Source organism: Branchiostoma floridae, unplaced genomic scaffold (assembly GCF_000003815.2).
Source record: "Branchiostoma floridae strain S238N-H82 unplaced genomic scaffold, Bfl_VNyyK Sc7u5tJ_1548, whole genome shotgun sequence".
Taxonomy (NCBI): Eukaryota; Metazoa; Chordata; class Leptocardii; order Amphioxiformes; family Branchiostomatidae; genus Branchiostoma; species Branchiostoma floridae.
In genome coordinates this window covers 277424-297889 of record NW_023365749.1, presented here as the reverse complement: position 1 = coordinate 297889, position 20466 = coordinate 277424, and the positions used below count along the sequence as shown (strand labels likewise).

The 20466-nt window shown below is 41.0% G+C and overlaps 1 protein-coding gene across 1 annotated transcript in view; it reads right to left on the bottom strand.

Moving 5' to 3' along the window:
• LOC118408037 (lebercilin-like) overlaps window positions 1-20325 on the bottom strand; it is a 21319-nt gene extending 994 nt beyond the window's left edge. The window contains exons 1-7 of the mRNA XM_035808651.1: window positions 19814-20325; window positions 19132-19604; window positions 5588-6108; window positions 3969-4106; window positions 1516-1617; window positions 1238-1309; window positions 311-482 (exon numbers count right to left, since the gene is read on the bottom strand). Of these exons, the coding sequence (XP_035664544.1) occupies window positions 311-482; window positions 1238-1309; window positions 1516-1617; window positions 3969-4106; window positions 5588-6108; window positions 19132-19465 (1339 nt within the window). The 5' untranslated portion in view covers window positions 19466-19604; window positions 19814-20325. The remainder of the gene's footprint in view (window positions 1-310; window positions 483-1237; window positions 1310-1515; window positions 1618-3968; window positions 4107-5587; window positions 6109-19131; window positions 19605-19813) is intronic.
• Between the last annotated feature and the right edge of the window lie 141 nt (window positions 20326-20466).

The following is a 20466-nucleotide window of genomic DNA, read 5'->3' as shown; positions in this document are numbered from 1 at the left end:
ATGATAAAACAACACTGTCAATCACTGTCACATCAAAATAAATGTAGAATACAACATGGTGTATTCCAGTGTTCTAGTCAGCCTAAATTTTTTTTCTGTCCCCTAGATTTTGAATTTGAAAATCCTGGAATTTGGAGATCCTAGGGGGTCTGGTAGCATGTTCCTCTGGAAAAATTTAGAAATGTAGACCCTCTGAAATAGTATTTCCTGCATTTTTAAGGGGCAAATTTTGCTTGTAGACTCTGCTTGGATCGATGGCATCTGTTTTAATATCTTAACATGACGATTTTTATCCATCACACCCAGGCTTATGGATTCCAAGATCCAATCTTTTGGATCTGACTATATCTAAGACGTCTCCTCACCCTGCGATCATCTTCCTCCCGCCTCCTTCTCTCCTCCTCCAGCGAGTCGTTCAGCTGTGCCGTCAGGAAGAAGGAGTCGTCCTTGGACTCATCGGTCGCAGTATTCTTATTTTGAGCCTGGGGGAATGAAATCAGCACTGTCAATCAAATATTGTTGTGTGGAATAGCTGTACAGTGATTGGCCCAAAGCCAGAGGTCCTGGGTTCAAATATCAGCACTGTCAATCAAACAATCAGTGCAGTCAAGTTTGATGTGATAGCTCTACATATAATACCAGGGCTCGAAATACTTTTTCTGCATACCTGCACTGGTGCAGGTAACGTTGGAAATTACCTGCACCAGACAAATTTTACATGCACCACTCTAAAGTTAAGAATTATGAATCATACTTAAATTGTTCAGGGTCAATGCATCGCTATTTTTTCTTTCCTACATGTACTTTATCAATGCTGCAGCAGCTTATAACATAACAATCCACACACACCTACATCATATGACATTTATGTATAAACCCAGTACATGGACCAGTGCAGGTTAGGTGCAGGTAGACACCAGAAATACCTGCACAGCTTCAATTTTATCTGCACTAACCTGTATATGCAGGTGGTATTTCGAGCCCTGAATACTAATGACTATCTAAGACAATCGTAGGCAACCTTGGATGGGGCTGGAGCTACAAGAGGGATGTGGGTCTGCATGAGTGCTAAGCAGAGAAAGCAGCATTTTTGAAGTCTGTATCTGTATCTATATGGCCGGTATAACCGCCCTTTGCTGTAACACACCAGCTTTGCAGGCACACGGCCTGGCAGCAGCTGGTTATATTACACTGAACGACCCGTCACACTCAGCCGGGAATCAAACTCATGACCTACCGACTGCAAGGTCTCTAATAGATACTCTACACACTTGGCCAGTGGAGGGACTTGCAATTGATGGGGCTGGAGCTAAAATAGGGACAGATACAAGGCTAGCTGAATTAATAAAGGTATCTCACTGTACTTGAGGCATCGGTGCGGCACTGCGGGGTTCGTTCACTGTGGCACTGTTGTGATATTTTTGCCAATTCTTTATCATTCATATATTGCGTAATACATAAAAGTATGACTTAGAAGACATAAAAGTATGCTTAGGAAAATTGGGGTAATCGTACCTTGGGTCTCCTGGGGCTGTTTTCCACACTGGGTGCTTTGGACCCGCCGACCTTTAACCGGTTGGAGTAGATGTTCCTGATGTCCAGTTCCTTCTCTTTTTCCTGGGGACGGGAAATAAAAACAAATTCACTTAAGATGTAGTCCTAGTTTCTTTGTCTAGACACTGCTTTAAGTAAGAAAGTAAAGACGTCATCCTAATATTGGGATGGAAGATATCTTGTTGATAGGTAAAGTGTATTTTTGTGCACCTCGTCACCACTATTCTTATTGATATTAGATAATTGTGTTGGGGTCTTTAACATGCATTCCTCTGAAGGACAACTGCTATCTATTAGAGGAGAGAAAGATTTAATCCTCTTCTTATCTATGGCTTCATAATAATATCCTTTCGAAAGGAAAATTCCTCTTAGACTTAGAAGAGGGAAAAAATCTAATCCTGTTATCATTACAGCTCTTTATTCTATATTTAGATCAGCAACATGAAAACTATGACCTTCAAACACTAAATGCAAACTCTGACAGGACAAGTCAATGTCAGATTCTGTGACCTTGACCCTTCCGGCTCCCAGCACACAATGGCTTCCCTACAGCTGTCTGAAAGTGTCCCCTTGACCCCATTATACCTTGTACCCAGAATACTAATGCTGCCATTAGTATTCTAGAGGTTGTCTGTCTGAAACACTGCATAGAAAATGTGACCTTTGTTGACTGTGGTCTGAGGTACTGAGGCTGTGTGTTTCAGACAGGGAGCATTTCTTCTTTAGCCTTGGTCAATACATCAAGAAGCTTTCTTATACTAGTCAGTCGTGTATTCCTATGAGATAGCTTCTCTTCCTATCTGTTTGTTAAGGCCCTTGTATGGCCTATTGACACATAAGGCAGAAAGGTTCTGTTTTTGTAGCAGGATATATCGGTATTTCAATAGGGAGGGGTTGCTAGCCCTTTAAATTCGAAGTACTTGAGACACCTTCTTGGAAACGTGGAACCAACATTTTCGTCTCTTCCGAAAGACAGGTGCAGCCCCAACCAAGATGCCCTACCCTGGATTTGAACCTGGGTCTCCCAGTTTATATCTAATTGGAAATAGAAGCTCAACTGGAGCTCAACTGTGAGGCTGCTACCAGTTGATCCACTGGGACATCTCGCTCTTCATACTCAATAAATCATTCCCTCCTTGTAAAGGACGTCCTCGCTTATCAAACTGGAAACCACACTGTCTCTCCCTCAAAGGATGACGGCATTTCAAGGGTCAGGGTTATCATAACAGTTTCCACGACAACAGACGCTGCCATCTGTTGTTTCCCGTGTTTGTGCGGTTGCCCCCGGTGACGGGGTATTGTCCGTTGCCCCCCAATGGAGCCGTGTTATTCCAGTCAGGTAGGCGCGGCTACGTCTGCTGTCAAAATAACCAACAACACATACGGGGGAACAAACTATACGTCTGATTCAAGAAAACATCACACCACCTTTTGTAATAACTTTCCACTATTTTTTCTAACTCTTGTTCACAAAAACTTGAAGAGGAAAACACCAAATGACAAAGTGGAATCGAAGACAAAAAGTCCGTTCAAAAGTACCTGAGGCCTGACCATGCCAGCTGGATTGTGCCTGGCTAAGAAAAGTAAGAAGTGTGCCTGAGTTTTCAAAAGTAACCTTTTACAATTATCTGTTCATCTTTGACCTGAAACAATCTCTAACCTTGGATGACTAAAAAGACCGAGGCATGGATGCTGTCAAAACATTGCCAATGAAAAACTATTTGATAAAATAATTTTCTAGATATGTGAAAATGAGATAAAGACTTGTTCCAGCCTTAAGGACCGCATTTAGAGCAAACACGCCTCTAAAGTGCCCTGAATGCACACCTCAAGTGCCCTTAAACATCTCGGGTTGCAGCTGGAAGTGTTTCAGGAACACTTGGTGTGAAAACTGTGGTAGGACAAGCTACTTGTTTGATATGGCTGTTTTCAACACTGAAACCATACCCATAGGCAGGGGGGTAAAAAAACAACACACACACAAACTTGGAAGTACAAAAAAATTATCAATGAATCAGGAAATGCAAGTTGAATTTTTAAAATCTTCCGAAGGTGAATGCCCCGGACCCCCAGAAAGCTTGCATCTGCAGCCTTCACTAGTCTAAAAAATTTACAAATGAGCCCCCCCCCCCCAAACAAAATGCTGGTGATTGGATCTTTATATTATTTGGTATGTAGGTAGGGAAGAGAAAGTCAAGTTTGATAATGGGCCTCCTAGCAGATTTTTATGGTACTGCAGCAGAACTTCATGCTATTGTTATGAACTGATGGTTGTGTGAAAGATTGCTCGTTTCACCTGCACCTTGAAGATGTTTGTACCCACCTTAAGTTTATTTTAAAGATATCTGTACTTACCTTGAGTTTAATTTGAAGACGTCTGTCTTTAAGTGTAATTTGAAGACGTCTGTACCCACCTTGAGTTTATTCTGAAGACGTTCGTACTCCTCCTGCAGTGACGAGAGTTTGTCCTGAGTCTCCTTGTGTCGCGCCCGCTCAGCGTTCAGCTGTCGTGTTGAGCTGCCCTGTACCAGCTCCAGGTGCTTATTCAACTCCTGTAGAGATAATAGAATATTCTTCAACCAATGACAGTTTGGAAGGCATAAACATGTACCTCCAATTTTTTTACGTCTTCAGAGTACATTTGTTCAAGGAGTGACCTAGTCACGCGAGAGCATTAAAAGACTATGTCTGAGACTTGTGTAGATCGTCAATGAAGGTTAGACATCCAGGTAGTAAGATACATAAGGTAACAGTTACTGAAGCAACTAGATAAAATTTGGAAATGGTCAAATCTTTCAGACAGCATCCACTATCCTTTGCCTCTGACAACTTTTAGCTAACTATTTCTACTGCAAAACAACTATTTTCATGAGAAAAACAGGAAGAGAAACGTACAAATAAACAGATTTGAACTTGATATCATGTACGTAGATTCATTTTGTTTGTTTTTGTTAGTTGTCTCTTGCATTGTGCTCATGTTCTATTCATGTATACCCAGAGCAACACTGAAGAGCATTGCAAAGTCTCTGAGCTGGGCTACCCTGGCTAAAGAATACAGATAATAAAAAAGAAGCTGTAAGAAAGGCTACATAAATTTGGCAGGAACATTCTCTAGTAACAGTACTGGCTACAAATTCTGATAACTTGCAGTTTTCCAAACAAACCATGTTTTCCAGTCAACACTATAAGTAACAGTTCCGACCCAGTGACCCAGTAACTGGACCATGTCCCGATCCCTCCCCACAGTTCAGTATTACAGGCTCCATTTAACCTGTTAAAGCTGTTGCTATTGTCAACATAATGCCCAGGGATCAGTTAGTGTAGCTTGTAGGAGCTTTGTGCTATGGTGGAGACCATTGAGAGAAGTGTTAGAATGACAAGGGAAAATGTTTTACTGTTAAAATTTTTGCACAGTCCTTGTAAGAATGTTTCGTCCGAATTGTTACATTGATAGTCCAACTTCCCTGTACAAGTTTTCCCCTATTTTTTAGCCCTCTTCCCCCCCACTTGAAAGCTGTACAAGTCTTGTCCGTTAGCTAAAGTGTGTACTCAGAAGCTTATCTATTTTATCTTGATGAAAGACAATGCCTTTGTGTATATCACGCCTATTGTATGGTAGTCATTTTGATGCTGCTTTTATGAAGAGCTGTTACAGGAACAAAGTCAGAGGTTCTGGGTTCGAATCTGTCACCGATCTTGAGCCCTTGGGAAAGGCATTTTACATGACTTTCCTCACTTCACTCAGGTGAAAATAAGTATCTAGCTTTGGTTAGGGCCGTCCCTTGGATAGGACGTTAAATGGAGGTCCTGTGTTTGAGGAGAGCCACACCACCAACACGTTAAAGAACCCACCACGACCCACAAAAGAGAAGGGGTTCTTCCCTATGTGTGTAGATCAAATAACTCTGTCCGAATATGCAGCTTGTACTGTTCAGTACAGACTTGGTGTGTTACGCCTTAAGGAGGTTTACCAGGTATGTAAAACAAACAAACAAACAAACAAACAAAAAACAGACGACCACGAAGGACTTACGGTGACTTTTTTCTCCTTATCCAGCAGCATCTGCTCTGTCCTCATCAGCTTCCTGTTCAGCTCATCTCTCTCGGCAAGATTTTTGTCCCTGACGATTTTCTGCAGCTTGGAGACCTGGTGCTCCTTTTTCTCCAGGTCATCCCGCAAGTCTTTAATCTTCTGTTCCGAGCGGTGGTTACTGTCCTGTTTGTGTCGTAACCGCTCCTTCAAGTTCCGAACCTCCGCGCTGTGTCGCGCGAGAAGTTGCGGCAGGTCGCTTTCCTGATCCTCGAATCTTGTCAGCGCCTTTTCTTGCTTGTGTTGCAGCGTCTTGAGGAGTTTGTTCTCCCGTCTTAAGTCGTCGAGCTCCCGCTGCAGCTCGAAGATCTGACTCGTGAGGTCCTTGATTTTAACACGCCGCGCTGAGAGTATGCGACGCGTGACATCGCCCTGTCCTTGCGGCCGCGGCGTGTTCTGTAGACTCTGCGGCCGGTACCGCGGACCTCTGGACCCTGCATGGTGCTTCGTGACAGTAGTTTTTGCTACAAGAAAAAGCAACACAAAACAAAGACTCAGAGACAAGTACAAGACGTTGAAACATTTCTTTAAGACATTGTGCTTGAGCCCATGCAGGTGTTCACCAGAAGATTTCACCACCGAGACGTTTTACCACCAGGTGTGTGATTAGTGGTATCTTCTGTTCTAAGGACAAGGGTTTGGGTGTGTTAGTGGCTGTGCAAAGGCGGAGGGATGTCATGGTTAGGTCACACAAGGGTCTCATGGATAACATTCAGATATGCTGATTTTGTTCTCATAATAAAGATATCATGATAACAATTTGACACAAACGGATAGATTGAATTTCTGTAAATTGTTGTAAAATGAGAATATATTGCTTTCTGTCATGAAAGAAAAGCACTTTTTTTGCAAAACATCTTATTGAAAAATACACTTTCATTTTTGTATATTTTTGAGGTTGCCATAAAATGTTACCCACAGAATTGTGTGACCTTAAACATCAAGGAAAAGTGGAAGTTATGGGAGGAAAGTCAGTAGCATTCCATTGCAGACAGGGATAAAGCATGTACATGTACCATGCAGGACAAGTTAGGACGTACAGGAAGACAGTTAAAGCTAGTTAAGAGGAGGATGCATTTTTCTGCATGCTTTTTTTCCCTGTGAAGAGTGAATACTGTTCAGTGTTGTTACCACTAGTGAGGGAAGAGTTGGACGGCCATCTCCGGCTTCTCGTTATGAAAATGCTGCTGTTTGAGGAGCCAACTTTATCTGAAAGAAAAGAACATGAGGGTTTTTTTTTACAAACCAATTTCAGTAACTGAGACATTTGTGTTTGATACCTTAATAGAAGCTTTAATCTGTAACTGGCTTTGGACATGTAATAATATAATAACTTATATAAGTATCATTTGTCAGCATGAAAAAACATTGAGCACTTCAAAGTCAGAATGTCATTTCAAATAAAGCTTAGATGTGGAAAGTAATTTGTGTACAGTACAACAAATCCACTACCATTTATAAATGTACCAGTAAAGCTAGTGTGTTACACCAGAGGCAAGCTTTACCAAGTTGACTTACAAAAGTCTAATGCAGTATAGTAATTTGTGAGAAAAAAAATCAAAATAAGGAACTTATAAAAAAAGTGCAGTTTCTGCTCACCAAAAGGAAGATCAGGATACATAGCATACATCATTGTACTGTTAGTTATAACTACTACATGTACTACAACTTTACATAGAAATATCTTCAAACATACATGGTACATGTATTCATGCTCTACTGACTTTTGCCACTCTTACAGCTGTGAAGTCAATATTGCCACATTGTTTGCCACATTCTGCCTATCACTACAGTACAACTGAGGAATCAATGTGTCCTGGCAGATGGCAGCGGTCTCATTGGTCAAGACTCAAAAGGTTTACAATCATAGTGAAAAGGATTTTTATCTGCTGTACATACAATATGTTAGATTTGGTTTAGCCAGGGGGGAGTGGTTTTATTGAAACTATGAATTTAGAAATGATCCAAGATTTGCTGGACTCATTCCAGTTTTACAATCATGACATACAGGTAAAGTACATGACAGGTAAAGTACATTTATGTACAGTTGAAAATTTAATCCTTTTCCTTCCTCTCTCATTATGTAGACTTTTTGAGTTTTGACCAGTAAGAGCCCTGACAGTTATCGACATTTGTCAAGTTAAGTGATGTAATTGTTGTATTTAGCATTTCTTATTGTAAGTATCGGAAGAATCCACGATTTGTCAAATTTGTGCCTAATTACAACATTAAGGACATCAATGTTTAAACCTCACTTTATGTCACCATCTAGCTGTTACTAACAATAACAACCTATATTCGCAAGCTCAGGCCCAAAGGCTAATTGCAAGAGAACACACTATGATACTGTAAATGGTAAAAAAAAGGTCTACTCCATAGATCTATCCGATGTTTCTACGTACAATACTGGGTTGTCACTTTTGTCACTTGTTTGGTTCATAACAAATTTGTATCGCCAAGGTGTAAGCTCTATGCAAATGAACTCAATGACATACCGTTCCTACATCAGAAATCCTAGCGTAACTAGCTAATCATTGATAACATTTCCAATAAACTAAGCCTGCTATAGACCCTACACGGATATGGACTCCTAGATCTACAATGGAGCACAATAATTGCATTCGTATGTACTCTAGGTGCGAGTTTAAGTGTGTTTTACTGCATTGACCCTGACCCTCTACTCTATACTACTATAGTACTAGACCTTTGTAAAGTGTCGTAAACACCAATAGGGCTGCCTGGCTGAATTAATAAACGTTAAGTGAGTGATTGATTGGTTGGAAGATGGATTACTTTATAGAGTATATTTCTCCCTACAGTACACAGTATCAAACACCCCTGGCGACACCCAAACATGGGGATTACATAGGTTTACCATCCCAACAAACTTAGTATCTTTTCACCTTGATAGCTTATGCAGAATTGGACTATATGGCATGCATTTATTACATATATGTTTTTGCTTGACAATCCTCTACTAATATGCACATTTACATACCTCTGTTATGCACGGAATTCTAAACTTTTATGATTATGAATAAGACCTGAACTAGTAATTCTAAGTATGGACAATTGCTTTTATTAGTCTCTCTCTCTCCCTTTACTCCGTCTGGTTAATCCTTCATTTATAAAAGATTAGCATGTTATACTATTATGGTAAACAAACTTAACATGCTTTTTCCACACACAATCTAAAGCTCTTACCTACAAGATTTTGATTAGAAGACAGAAATAGCATGTTAAGCTATGTCGATTGTTGATCCTTGTCTTCCCGACCCCTTTCGACCTACCAAATAGCCATTCAAGGCTTATCAAGTTATGCTATTCACAGATACACAGACAAACAAACACAAAATAACCTTCTTGGGGAAGGTAAAAAACACAAGAATACCTGCTACAACGTGTGGCTTCTGTACATTTGTACCCTTAGTCTCACAGCTGCTTATGTCAGTGATGACACACAGCTTCCCTTCCCATGGTGCTCCCAGACTCCTTCGTACCAGTGATGGTGCCATACCGGTGTCTCACTACACAACACTCCAACTACAGCAACTCTATAATCGAGCGTCCAGCCTCTTTTACCAGTGGTGGGGCCATCTCTCACTATACAACACTCCTACTGCAGAAGATCTGAGCTTTATACTCGAGCATCCTGCTTCCATACAGGTGGTGGTACATCTCACTAACACTTGTGCTGCAACAGATCTCAACTCTATACTCAATGTCCTGCCTCTGTACCAGTGGTAGTGACATCTCTCACTACACAACACCTGTGATACAACAGATCTCAACTCTATATCCAAGTCTCCTGCCCCGGTGCCTGTGATGACACCATCTCAGTTGTTGTTCTTCTTCACTGCGTTTCAGCGCACAATAATGATCAGAGGCGGACTATCACTGACTTCCACTGCTTTCTGTTCGTTGCTGACTGCCGAGCCCTCTCCCAACTGCAGCCCATCTCAGCAAAGTCCTGCTAGACTGTTCTTTTCCGAATCCAAGTCTCAGCACACAACACTACTAGTCCTACTGAAGCAGATGTGCACTCTATACTCCTGCCTGTACCTCTGCTCAACACTAACTCCTTTATAACTACTGTCCACAGTAGCTGCAGTTCCATGTGAGATGGTCCAAATACTGCATTTCCAGTTGGAGAGGAAAAGATGGGGGCTTTAACTACAGACTGTGAAAATTTACATCACTTCAGTCCAAGTGGACTCTAGGAGCCAGGAATGTGGATTGGCACATTAAACCATCTCCTAACCAGTCATTACCACAATTATACCTGAGTTCTGACTTAGGTTCTTCCATAGACACGAGGTACATGCTAGTAACATGTACATGATACAGAGTGGAGAGGGCTGTTAATGACATTTTACAGAAAAAGCTCTATGTCTAACAGTGTAATTTTGAAGAATTGCTGTTTGAAGGAACCCCCACATTTTTACTGGATCCTACTCAGTTACTGGTAAGTTTCAAAAATTGTAATGTAAAGGTTCATACTAACCTTCTATATCATACCATCTTAATTTCTGTCATAGAGTCTATGGTTATGACATACTGACTTGTCAGTCTTGTGGTAATATAAAGCTGCTACAGTTTTGAAACAGTTTCATGACCAAAGAGGGACCTTGATGAGAAATGTTTGGTTGTTTTTAATTGAATTTTTGGTCTAGTGGTTCTTGTTGTGTTTCAATATTAAACATTTCATGATATTGAAGGATACCAAAGACAGCTATGAACTGAGCCATACAATATCTTTAAGCGTCAATGTAGGTTAGACATCCAGGTAATAAGATACGCCAAAAATAGTTACTCAAGCAACTGGATATGGTTTTGAAACGGTCAGACGTTTCGGATAGAATCCACTATCCTAACTTTTAGCTCCTGTAACTAAAACAACAGGAGCTAATTGACTCATTTGCATTAACTGTGTCTTAGCCTTGATATCCTTTGAAATCCAAATTGTCTTCAGCTTGACTTTGGCTTAGCTTTGTTTTCTTTGGAATCCAAATTGTCTTCAGTCTGAATTGTCTTACAACCTTTCCTATTGGACATCTGAAATTGTCTTCATTCATAGTTAGAGTATAAAAGACCTGTTTCTTCCAGATCTCTTCAGTGTCACTGACGAAGGATAGTGGATTCTATCCGAAACATCTGACCGTTTCAAAACCATATCCAGTTGCTTGAGTAACTATTTTTGGCGAATATCTTTAAGCCATTGATGTAATCCATGCATGATTATAAATTGATGAAGGCAGTAATTTCCTTACACATCAGGCTGGATACACACACGTTGGAACTGAATAATTGATATCATTCTAACATAAAGATCTTACAAGATCAACCACAGGGGCACAAGGTTGCCAGGATAATTATTTCACTGCCTCGTTAATAATTCATAACGACCCTTCCACCTTCAGAATTCAGATAATGTCGAAGCCACTTACGTGTGTCTTGCAGCGCGGCTAGCGTGACACAGTACGTAAGTACATGACGTGTTGGTGTTCTCAACGCTTATTTCATGAATAAATCATCGTTATTAACAGTTCAGGGCATCTGATGCTGATAAACGCCCTATAACACTGGCCATATTGGACTTAGAGAATCGACTTCTAAATTTTAATGCACCATGTAGGTATAATATATGGAGCTCCACACAAGTGGATGTTACATAATGATTTGTGTGTATTTTGAAATATTATATCATGGCACCTTTGTTTCTGGCATAATGTATATATTGATAGAAGACATTTGAGTTGTTTATTCAAACTACCCGAGTTTTATGTTTGAATGCGCTGCAGTAACTGGACAACAAAGAAATATGCCCCTGCCCTCTGGATACATTTCACAATGTAGGTGTGCGTTATTGCTGCCATGACAAGTGTTTCCCTTGGGAGTATCACAAGAATGACATTTCAAATTTTTCCATTGCTTTATAGAAGATCTAGATCTATATCTTATCAGCACTGCTGCCTATGAAGTTGGCATGTTATGTTAAAGGGTAGTTATGTTAGCCGATTGACACTGAGATACAGAATTGGAATGTATTACTGGTAGGCCTAGGAAAAAATGTAGCGTTTCCTGTTTTAGTCCTGAAAAATTTTGGTCAACAGGTAGAGATTATCTTGCCTTTTTTAATTTTCTTTTGAGACTTTGGCCCAAACTCTATTGATAGTGATACAATATCACAGTTTAAACAACTCCATAACCGAAATGTGTGAGGGCACTTATATGATTCCAATGACAATCTTTAATTTTGTTCATAATTGTTACAAATCTGTGTATGCATTTATCCTTCATTACATAAGCTTTTTTTTACTTTAATAAGAAGCATGCTGAATAAAAATTCTAACTGGAAACTATGTGACTCCACTGCCCACCAAAAAAAGTCTAGGGTCGGCAGGTTTTTCTAGGGTAGGTAGGGAAACAGGAAAAACATTTTTTCCCTCGGCCTTACGTTTTCAATAGACTCGTGTAAACCTGTCCATAAACGTTTAAACCAGCCGACGGTTTGTTTGGTTCCCAGAGGAACAGTTGATTATAACTCCACCACGGTTTGTTCAAATAGTCTCCCCAAACACCCTAACAACGGCCAGGTGTGTTATCGATTAAACCTGGATTACCCCGCTACAAAGCTTCCTGTCCGAGGCAGAGACAAGTCAAACAGTTACCCCAAACAGTAATGGTCATAACAGATCAGTGTTTCCGCCAGACCTCAGCTGGGAGGCCGTCCACCTTGGGGCGCGAAAACCGCGAAAATTAAATTTAATTAAAAAACCGCGAAAATTAATTTTAATTGTAAAACCGCGAAAATTACATTCAATTGTAAAACCGCGAAAATTCGCAAGAAAAAACAAAACAACTAACGTCCGATAAAGTTCAGTGCCGTAACAACAAGGATGTTTTGATTTGTGCTGTGTACCGGTATGCCGCACCGAACGGGTACTACTACTTTTAAAAAGTTCCAGAAACGGTTCTTGGACTTTCAAAAAAGAAATAACATTTGTATATATTGTATTTTATGTTGTGGTATACTTATAAATCATCTAAAACCTTCCATAGATCGAGAAATTTGCGTTCAGAAACAAGGATCAGAAATGACGAAAAACATCGTCTATCGGCGGCAATGTGCGTAATGGCGGCCGAAATCCCGCAATCTCCCGCGGCGACTTCTCGCGAGATCTGGGAAAGCTGGCGACGTCATGGGAAACTAGCGCTGTGATTGGCCAGGATAAACAACAAGCTCTCGAGCGCCATTTTGATTTAAATTGGAGCGCATTATCCCGAAAATTTCTGCCGTTTTCGGAGATTTTGCGGGCTCAAAACTCATATCAAAAGGAACCAAAGTTATACTTGATGTTTTTTACGTCCAGCACCTCTTATGTGAACACTTTATTTTTTCCGCTGTGTTGCCGATAACGAACTTGAACGAGGTCGGGGAATTCCCGTGCCGAGTACCCGGGCCGGTGGGCACATGTTTCTGATTGTGTTTTGTTTTGTTTACGATGATTTACGATGAAAACAGAGACTAAAGTTGTTAATCTAGACAAAGTTAGTGTGTTGTCTTATTTCTCCCAATAACAAAGTTTAGTTTGTAGTGTTATACTTATAGTGAGATCGACCTACCGCCAAGTTTTCGACAGGGCAAATTCGCAAAAGGCCGCCGACACACATTGTCAACAACCATAACAATAGGAAAACAAACAGTGAGCGGCTTTCTGACTGTGGACGGCGTCCCCTAAGCCTCTAGCTTCAATACAAAACAAAAAACTGCGGTTTACATTTATCGACTTTGTACAGATTTCTCGGCAAAATGTGGGTCGCAATTTTTTTATGAGGACGGCCTCTGGTTGCGTTCAAGCCGTCCAAAACGAAATGAGACCGTCATTGGACGGGTGGACGCCCCTCTGGCGGAAACACTAGCCTCTACCAGGCTTCGTGGTTTGATGGTCTAATTGTCGAAATTGGACAAATAGAGTCACCGTACGCTAGGGGAGCCAGCCGGCCGAGAAGGTCCATTTTTCAAACCACAAGCCTGTGAGGAGTCGGTAAGAACACACGATATAGAATTAATCCCCCAATTATTTGTACAAAGGAAGTAGCTCAGCGCTGGAGATAATTTAAGTCGTAAATCGTCCAGCGCCCAGTGGGGTGCGGCGGGCGCGTGGAACAGCTAGGTCTGGGACAAAGGTGAAAATAAGAACGACAACAAAACGCATGCGATAAAAATATTGCCGAAGACGACTACGTCATTTTCAAAGGTGTAGCAACATCGATTTTCAATGATAATTGTCGGGAAATCACGGTAGAAGATGGCCTTTTCGGCTTGTGTTTTGACGGCCCGAAATTTCAGCATGGCGCTCGCGAGGTCAATACGGGTCAATGGGATAGCCTACTGTAATGCGGGTAGAAGCGATGCGTGCGGTATCATTATTCTCTACATTTAACCTTACAAATGAATTGTAAGTTTATTCGTTAAAGATTTAAAGGAAAAAAATATTAAAAAGTTTATGACTTCATAATATTTATTTAAATAAAGGCGTCTGTGTTTCTTTTTAACAAACTGCTCGCCCATGCTTTTAGTGAAGTGGCCCGACAATCAACAAACGTGACAACAAGCGCGGGTGATTTGTTATAACTTGTTTTTCTCGGTAAATTTCTCATTTATCAGAAGGTATGGGACTTCTAAAACCCATACCAGGAGATAAACAAAATCACAGACGTTATTTTCATGGGTGAAATTACTAAAATGAACCAGTCATTTTTGCCGCGTTGCCGGATTTGAAAGGAGGTTTCCGTGCGGACGGTGCCGCGACCATGTGCTAATGGCCCGCTCATGGTGGTAGGACAATCTATTTTCGCAAACATACAGTTATTTTCGGGCCCGTTGGCTGCAGTTAATAAAGTAACATAGGTATCTAGCGTTGTTTTAGATGATACCTCTGACCGCTTCCTGTCACATGTTCCTTGACCGGCCGCTGCTGTCAAGACCCGTCACGGGCGAGTCGGAAAGCAATAAATGGGTAATTTAACCACTTCGCACCTATTAGATAGCGATTAGTCGACTACAAAGACGATAGCGACTCCTCACAGGCTGTGTGGTTTGGAGAATGTCCCTAATCGGCCGGCTGACTCCCCTAGCGTAGTATTTACTCTATTTGACCAATTTCTACAATTAGACCACCAAACCACGAAGCCTGGTTTGGAGAATGTCCCTAATCGGCCGGCTGACTCCCCTAGCGTAGTATTTACTCTATTTGACCAATTTCTACAATTAGACCACCAAACCACGAAGCCTGGTAGAGGCTACGGAAACACTGTAACAGATGACTGATATGACAACGCATGGTCGTGTACAAGTACTAACATTAACACTGTATCTAGGATTAAGTTAAATTTTGGTAATAACCTATAAGCTTGATGAGTTTCTAGGCTAGCTAGGAGCACACCTGTCCAGTGAATGTCTTGGCTTTGATTGTATTCTTAATAGGAAAGGAAAGACAATCAATCGATTTGAAAATGAAAAATGATTAAAAAACAGTTCTCTTACATTACAATTGCCACCCTATCAATGTCAAATTCATGCCAATCTAACAATCATTTTGAGAAGAATAAAGCCAAAAATTAAAGGTACACTAAATTGTACAGTGGCTCAGATCTATTCCTTGTGTCAGTTGTAATAACAACTGAACAAGTAAAGGCAGGGTTCTAGCTAGTGCATTTTAGCGTAGTGGGCCCCTACGCTAAAATTTGTGACCCCTACGCTAAAATAAGGGCCACTACGCTAATTTTTAACCAGTGTAGTGGTGCTTTGCTGTCATTTGCTTGCTCAACAATGACTAATCAATGTCTGAACAATGAAAAATGATAATATGCCACTCAAAACTGAACCAAAAATCCTAACTGTCAACTCTACATCTTCAAATCTCACCGTGGAAGGACCAAGACCCCCCCCCCCTTCCACACCAATCTTCTGATTAGTCACTTCGCTACCGTGCCATTCCCACTACGCTAAAATAAAATCCTGGCTAGAACCCTGAAAGGTGGTATCTCACTGCACTTGGGGCACTGGCAGGGCACAGTAAAAATAACACAACAGTGCTGCAGTGAGCGAACCCCCAGTGTCGCACCAGTGCCCCTTGTGCAGTGAGATTACCACCTTAAGGTACAGTGCTGGAGTGTTTTGCCATGACACGTTCACCTGATACATGATACGGAGTGTACCCACACAGACATACCGCTGACCTTGAGCAGCAGCTGACTTTGTTGTACAGAAAACATTACTGACATCTGATCTGTGCTGGTTACTACACATGACAGAATAGCTTGGTGGGGGAGGGGGCACATGTTAATAACTTAGTAATACCTACAGTATTTACAATGGTTATCTTAAATTGAATTTGAATACATTTCTATGGAATTCATCAATTTTGGAACAGAAAAAAGGGGGAGGCAAACTTGCAATTTTATGTTCCTAAGGCAATTTCTTGTTATATCATCATGAAAAATCCTTTTTTAACAAATCAAATTTGTGATTGTTTTCAAGCATAATAATGTCTACTCTCCAAGCAGAGGTTAGGCCCTGGCTTGTTTTGAGAGTCTTTTTGGGCATTTTTGACAAGCTTTTTATTTGGTCAGCTTTACTTTGTGTGTTATAAAACATTGTATATATTATGCACAATGAAAAGCTCACTGAATCAAGTTAATGGAAAGCCTGACAAAAACGCCTACAAAAGAAGATGGAGAATAATTTCTATGGAGAGTTATGATCTCCAGAGTATCTGGGGGTAAACTAAGTTTTGCAGTAAATCTTATTTTTTTGTGTTTCTACATGTCCTGCTTGCACAAGGCCACCGGGATGTGGTATACCCACTTCAGTATGACTGCTTGACCACTGGACACCACTACACTGTAGATAGGCTAGTATATTCACAATGAAAAGCTGACAAAATAGAAATCCCAACAAAAACACCTGCCAAAGACGTCCAAAACACGCCATAGCTAAACCTCTGCTTGGAGAGTTATAATCTCCATAATACAGGATCTGGTAATTGTAGTTTTATAATACTTTTAATAGTTTCCCGACTTGTAAAAGGCCACCGGGATGTTGGTTACCACTTCAGTATGACTCCCTGACCACTGAACACCACTACACTTGCTACAACTGTGTTCCGTACCGCTATTGACTAACGGAGCTACCGAATAAAGCACTCAACCATGCATGAGATGGTCATGTAGGGTACATACATGTACAGCAGCGTTAATACGTTATTGTAGTAAACACGTTAATGGCAATCAGTGCTGTCCAGCTTTACATTTTTTTCTATCCCACTCATTGTTTGGGAGCCCACAATGTCCACTCTCCATCTGGTTTATCATTCTGTCGTTCCCTGTTAAATGAACATAGATGTGCTTGTTTTTTCTGTTAAATCTGTCATTTTACGAAAATACCTCTTTATCAATATCATGCTATTGAGTTCAGATGGGGTGAAATTTTCCTTGACAAGGAAGTTTAGATCCTACGATGGAGGGACAGGTCCTGCGGACGGCCTAATGGCATTGCAGGGTAAAACTGTCAATGTTAACTGACAATATGGTTTTCACCTACATTATCATTAACTCACTCAACTATGCAATAACAAAGTCAAACTACACGGGATAGTTGTTTTGAGTCATAGAGGTTAAACCTCACAATACGCCATTACAATAGAGGCTTGGTGTAATAATAGCATCTCGGTTGTTACCTCAAATACTTCTGTGCTAACAACAACACTCACTAGACATACCTGGTCACAAACCAGATGTTGTGTATGACCTGACTGTTGAGGACAAACCATAGGACTGTACATATTCAACAAGAGAAGGAAACAAAAACAGCTTTACTGACTTCTAACGTACAGAAATCTTTTCTCTCGCTGGTAACTTACAGAAAAGAAGACACTTGCACTCTGCATATGAATATTACAAATGTATAAATAAAGGAGGCTCAATGTACCAGAGCTCTTACCGACATGTAGTATGATGTACAATGTAAAGTGGACCTAAAAAAGTTCAACTGCTGACATGTAACTGTGCATCTTTTCTAAGGGAAACCTACGACCTAAGATTGCTTTGTACTTCAACCTCCTGTGTTCAAAGATTGATCAATAGCAAAATTGACACAATTTTTTGTTCTATATAAGTGGACATATTTCAGGGTACAATTTGCATGAAGCACTTTGCGTCTGCTCTAGAATTACCCATTCTTTAGAAACAAAAATGGTAATCGTACTGGTCCATATGTCAACACTTTTAATGTTTGCTTCCGTCTGATAACGAGAAATAAATTGAACTTGATTATGTTCTGATCGCCCCCGTGGGAGGTAAAGTCTTCAGTTTCTAGCTTGGTGGGAATGTCGGTTGATATCACGATAAAATGATTTTAATGTATCAGGGATAAGTAGTTATTAGAAGAATGCCAATCGTAAAAGGGAAAAATTATTGGTAGACAGTTCATGACATCATGTATTTGTATTATAATAATAGCATTTTGAGTTTACATCCCTTTTAGTTTCCAATTACAGCCTGATGAATTGGTTATTCCAAAAGTGTTTCTGAGTCTTTCTCTGTCATCTGTTGTATACTGCTTCGAAGGTATGGTTTTAAAATTTCGGTTAAACTTCTGCATTGTTGACAATTGAAACTAGCAAGCACTTGAAGCAATCTTGAAAAAAGTATCGACAATGTGCTTAATTTAGTGTAGCAAACTTCGGTTTCCTTCTAGCTCTAAAGAATAAAACAAGAGGGGCAGCGTCCTTTCGAGAGGAGGAGCTAAAATAACAAGCGAATTCCATGGTTTCACGCTCAAGTGTTGTAACCACAGCCGAAACAAACTCAAGATGCAAAATAGCGTGTTTGTTAACCTCAGGGGTTTTATCCTTGTAAATATCTTATGAAGGCACTGTAAGGTGGTTGTATCTAACTTCTTTACACCTGTAAATACCAATACAATGCCTTAAAGACAAAATAAGATACCACCACAGAGACCTTATACCTTTTCAGACGCGAAAGCTTTTAAGCCCGCCCTTGGTTCGGTATGTTTATTTAGTGTTGTTTATCACGTTTGTGTTCATCAACAAACAAACATATCAAGATCTAATATGACACTGTTGAAAACAGACAGTGTCATATCCTAAAATATGTTGGAATTATTTGCATATGCAACATAATTTTCGTGGCAATATTTCATGAATTTTGAAACAAGTTTGTTACCAATTTTTTGAAGCTATGTCATTTTAGTTCTTCTTCTTTCATTTGCTTCTCACCTTTTTTGCAATTGAGAAAAAATATAATATCATTTGTCATTACTTAACATGAAAATTTTATAGAGGGTGTGTCAGATCCCACCATATGCTGACACATTTATGCTACAATGTAACATGATAATTTTGTGGCAATATTCTGCAATAATTGCGACATGGTGATTAACTTATCATCGCATCACCCACCTTTTCTTGGAGATCTGGAAGTTTCGCTTGACGCCCGTTTTCCCTTCTTCTTACCGGCCCGTGTAGGAGTCGGCGTTCTAGTCTCGGACTCGGAGTCGAACGAGTCGGAGTACGAGGCGTCCGTGTAGGAGTCTGATCGGGACCGGGAGCGAGTCTTCCCGCCGGACATCGTGGCTTTACGCCGGGGAGGGGAGGGCGACCGTCGGGCCGCGGCAGGGGAGGGAGAACGCGTGCGGCTCGTCGGCGTGTCGTCGAAGAAGGAGTCCCCCGACCCTATCCCAGTGTCCGTGCCATAGCTAGCGCTGGGTTGCTGGGGCGGCAGGACGGCGGTCATTGCACACTTGGAAGGTTCCTTCTCCCAACCTCCGTCTCTCCAGGGAGTGTATCTCCAACCTCCTCGGCAGCGGAGGATCCTAGGTACCGCTGGAGATGAAACTGAGAAGCCGCTGCGAAAATGTTAGCTCCTCTTCTCCCTAAATCCGACAACGAAATTTCAGGAAGTCAATGTTTATCCTAAACACCAACGTAACAAGTAGAAGTACAATAGACAAACGTGAAAATCGTGTTCTGGAATATCATGATGAAGAAGGAACGTGCGTTGGTAACGCAAACGAACACGTCCTGTTTCGCCTCAAAAACAACAACGGAAAAATAAAATCCACAAGAACCCGGAAACACCTACCTACTCCTTCTGCGAACGGCGTACAAGTTCACAAGACGTCTTGCAAGACGCTGAGGACAAAAGACAAGACGAAGGATCCCCAAGAGGATAGAATTTCGTGACTTGAGACCCACAAGACGATCGCGAAGAAACAAAAACCTCCAAGATGGCAGGCAGGCATGTATCCCGGCATGCCTCGCGTGTTTGGTCCCATGACGACGTTTGTTATGGTGACGTTTGTTTACCTGGTCGCCAGGAAGGTGTGTGCCGTGAGAACAGGTGTTTAACTCGCCGTGCAGGTGAGATAAAGGGTCGGGGACGCGCCTTGCACTTGTCCAGGACGTTTGTCTTGTCTCTCTGTTCACGCAAATAAGAAATTTCCCCTTTTACTTCCGTGAAAAGCGGTTTTAGAACCGACAACGCTAACGTTAGAGCTTTAGTTTATTGCAAATTCATGGCTACAACGTAACGTTAGGCGTATTGCAAATGAACATCAATTTAACGATAGTGTACAGGCATTATAAACATACAAGTGAAACAGACAATAAAAACTCGCGGCGTTGCTTGTCTATGCCAAAGGTGATAATGCAAAAACCATATTTTTTTTCGTATTTCTAGTGTCAGCTTTTATCAGACTTGGACTTTGGGCCATTGCATGATACAGACCAGCGTGT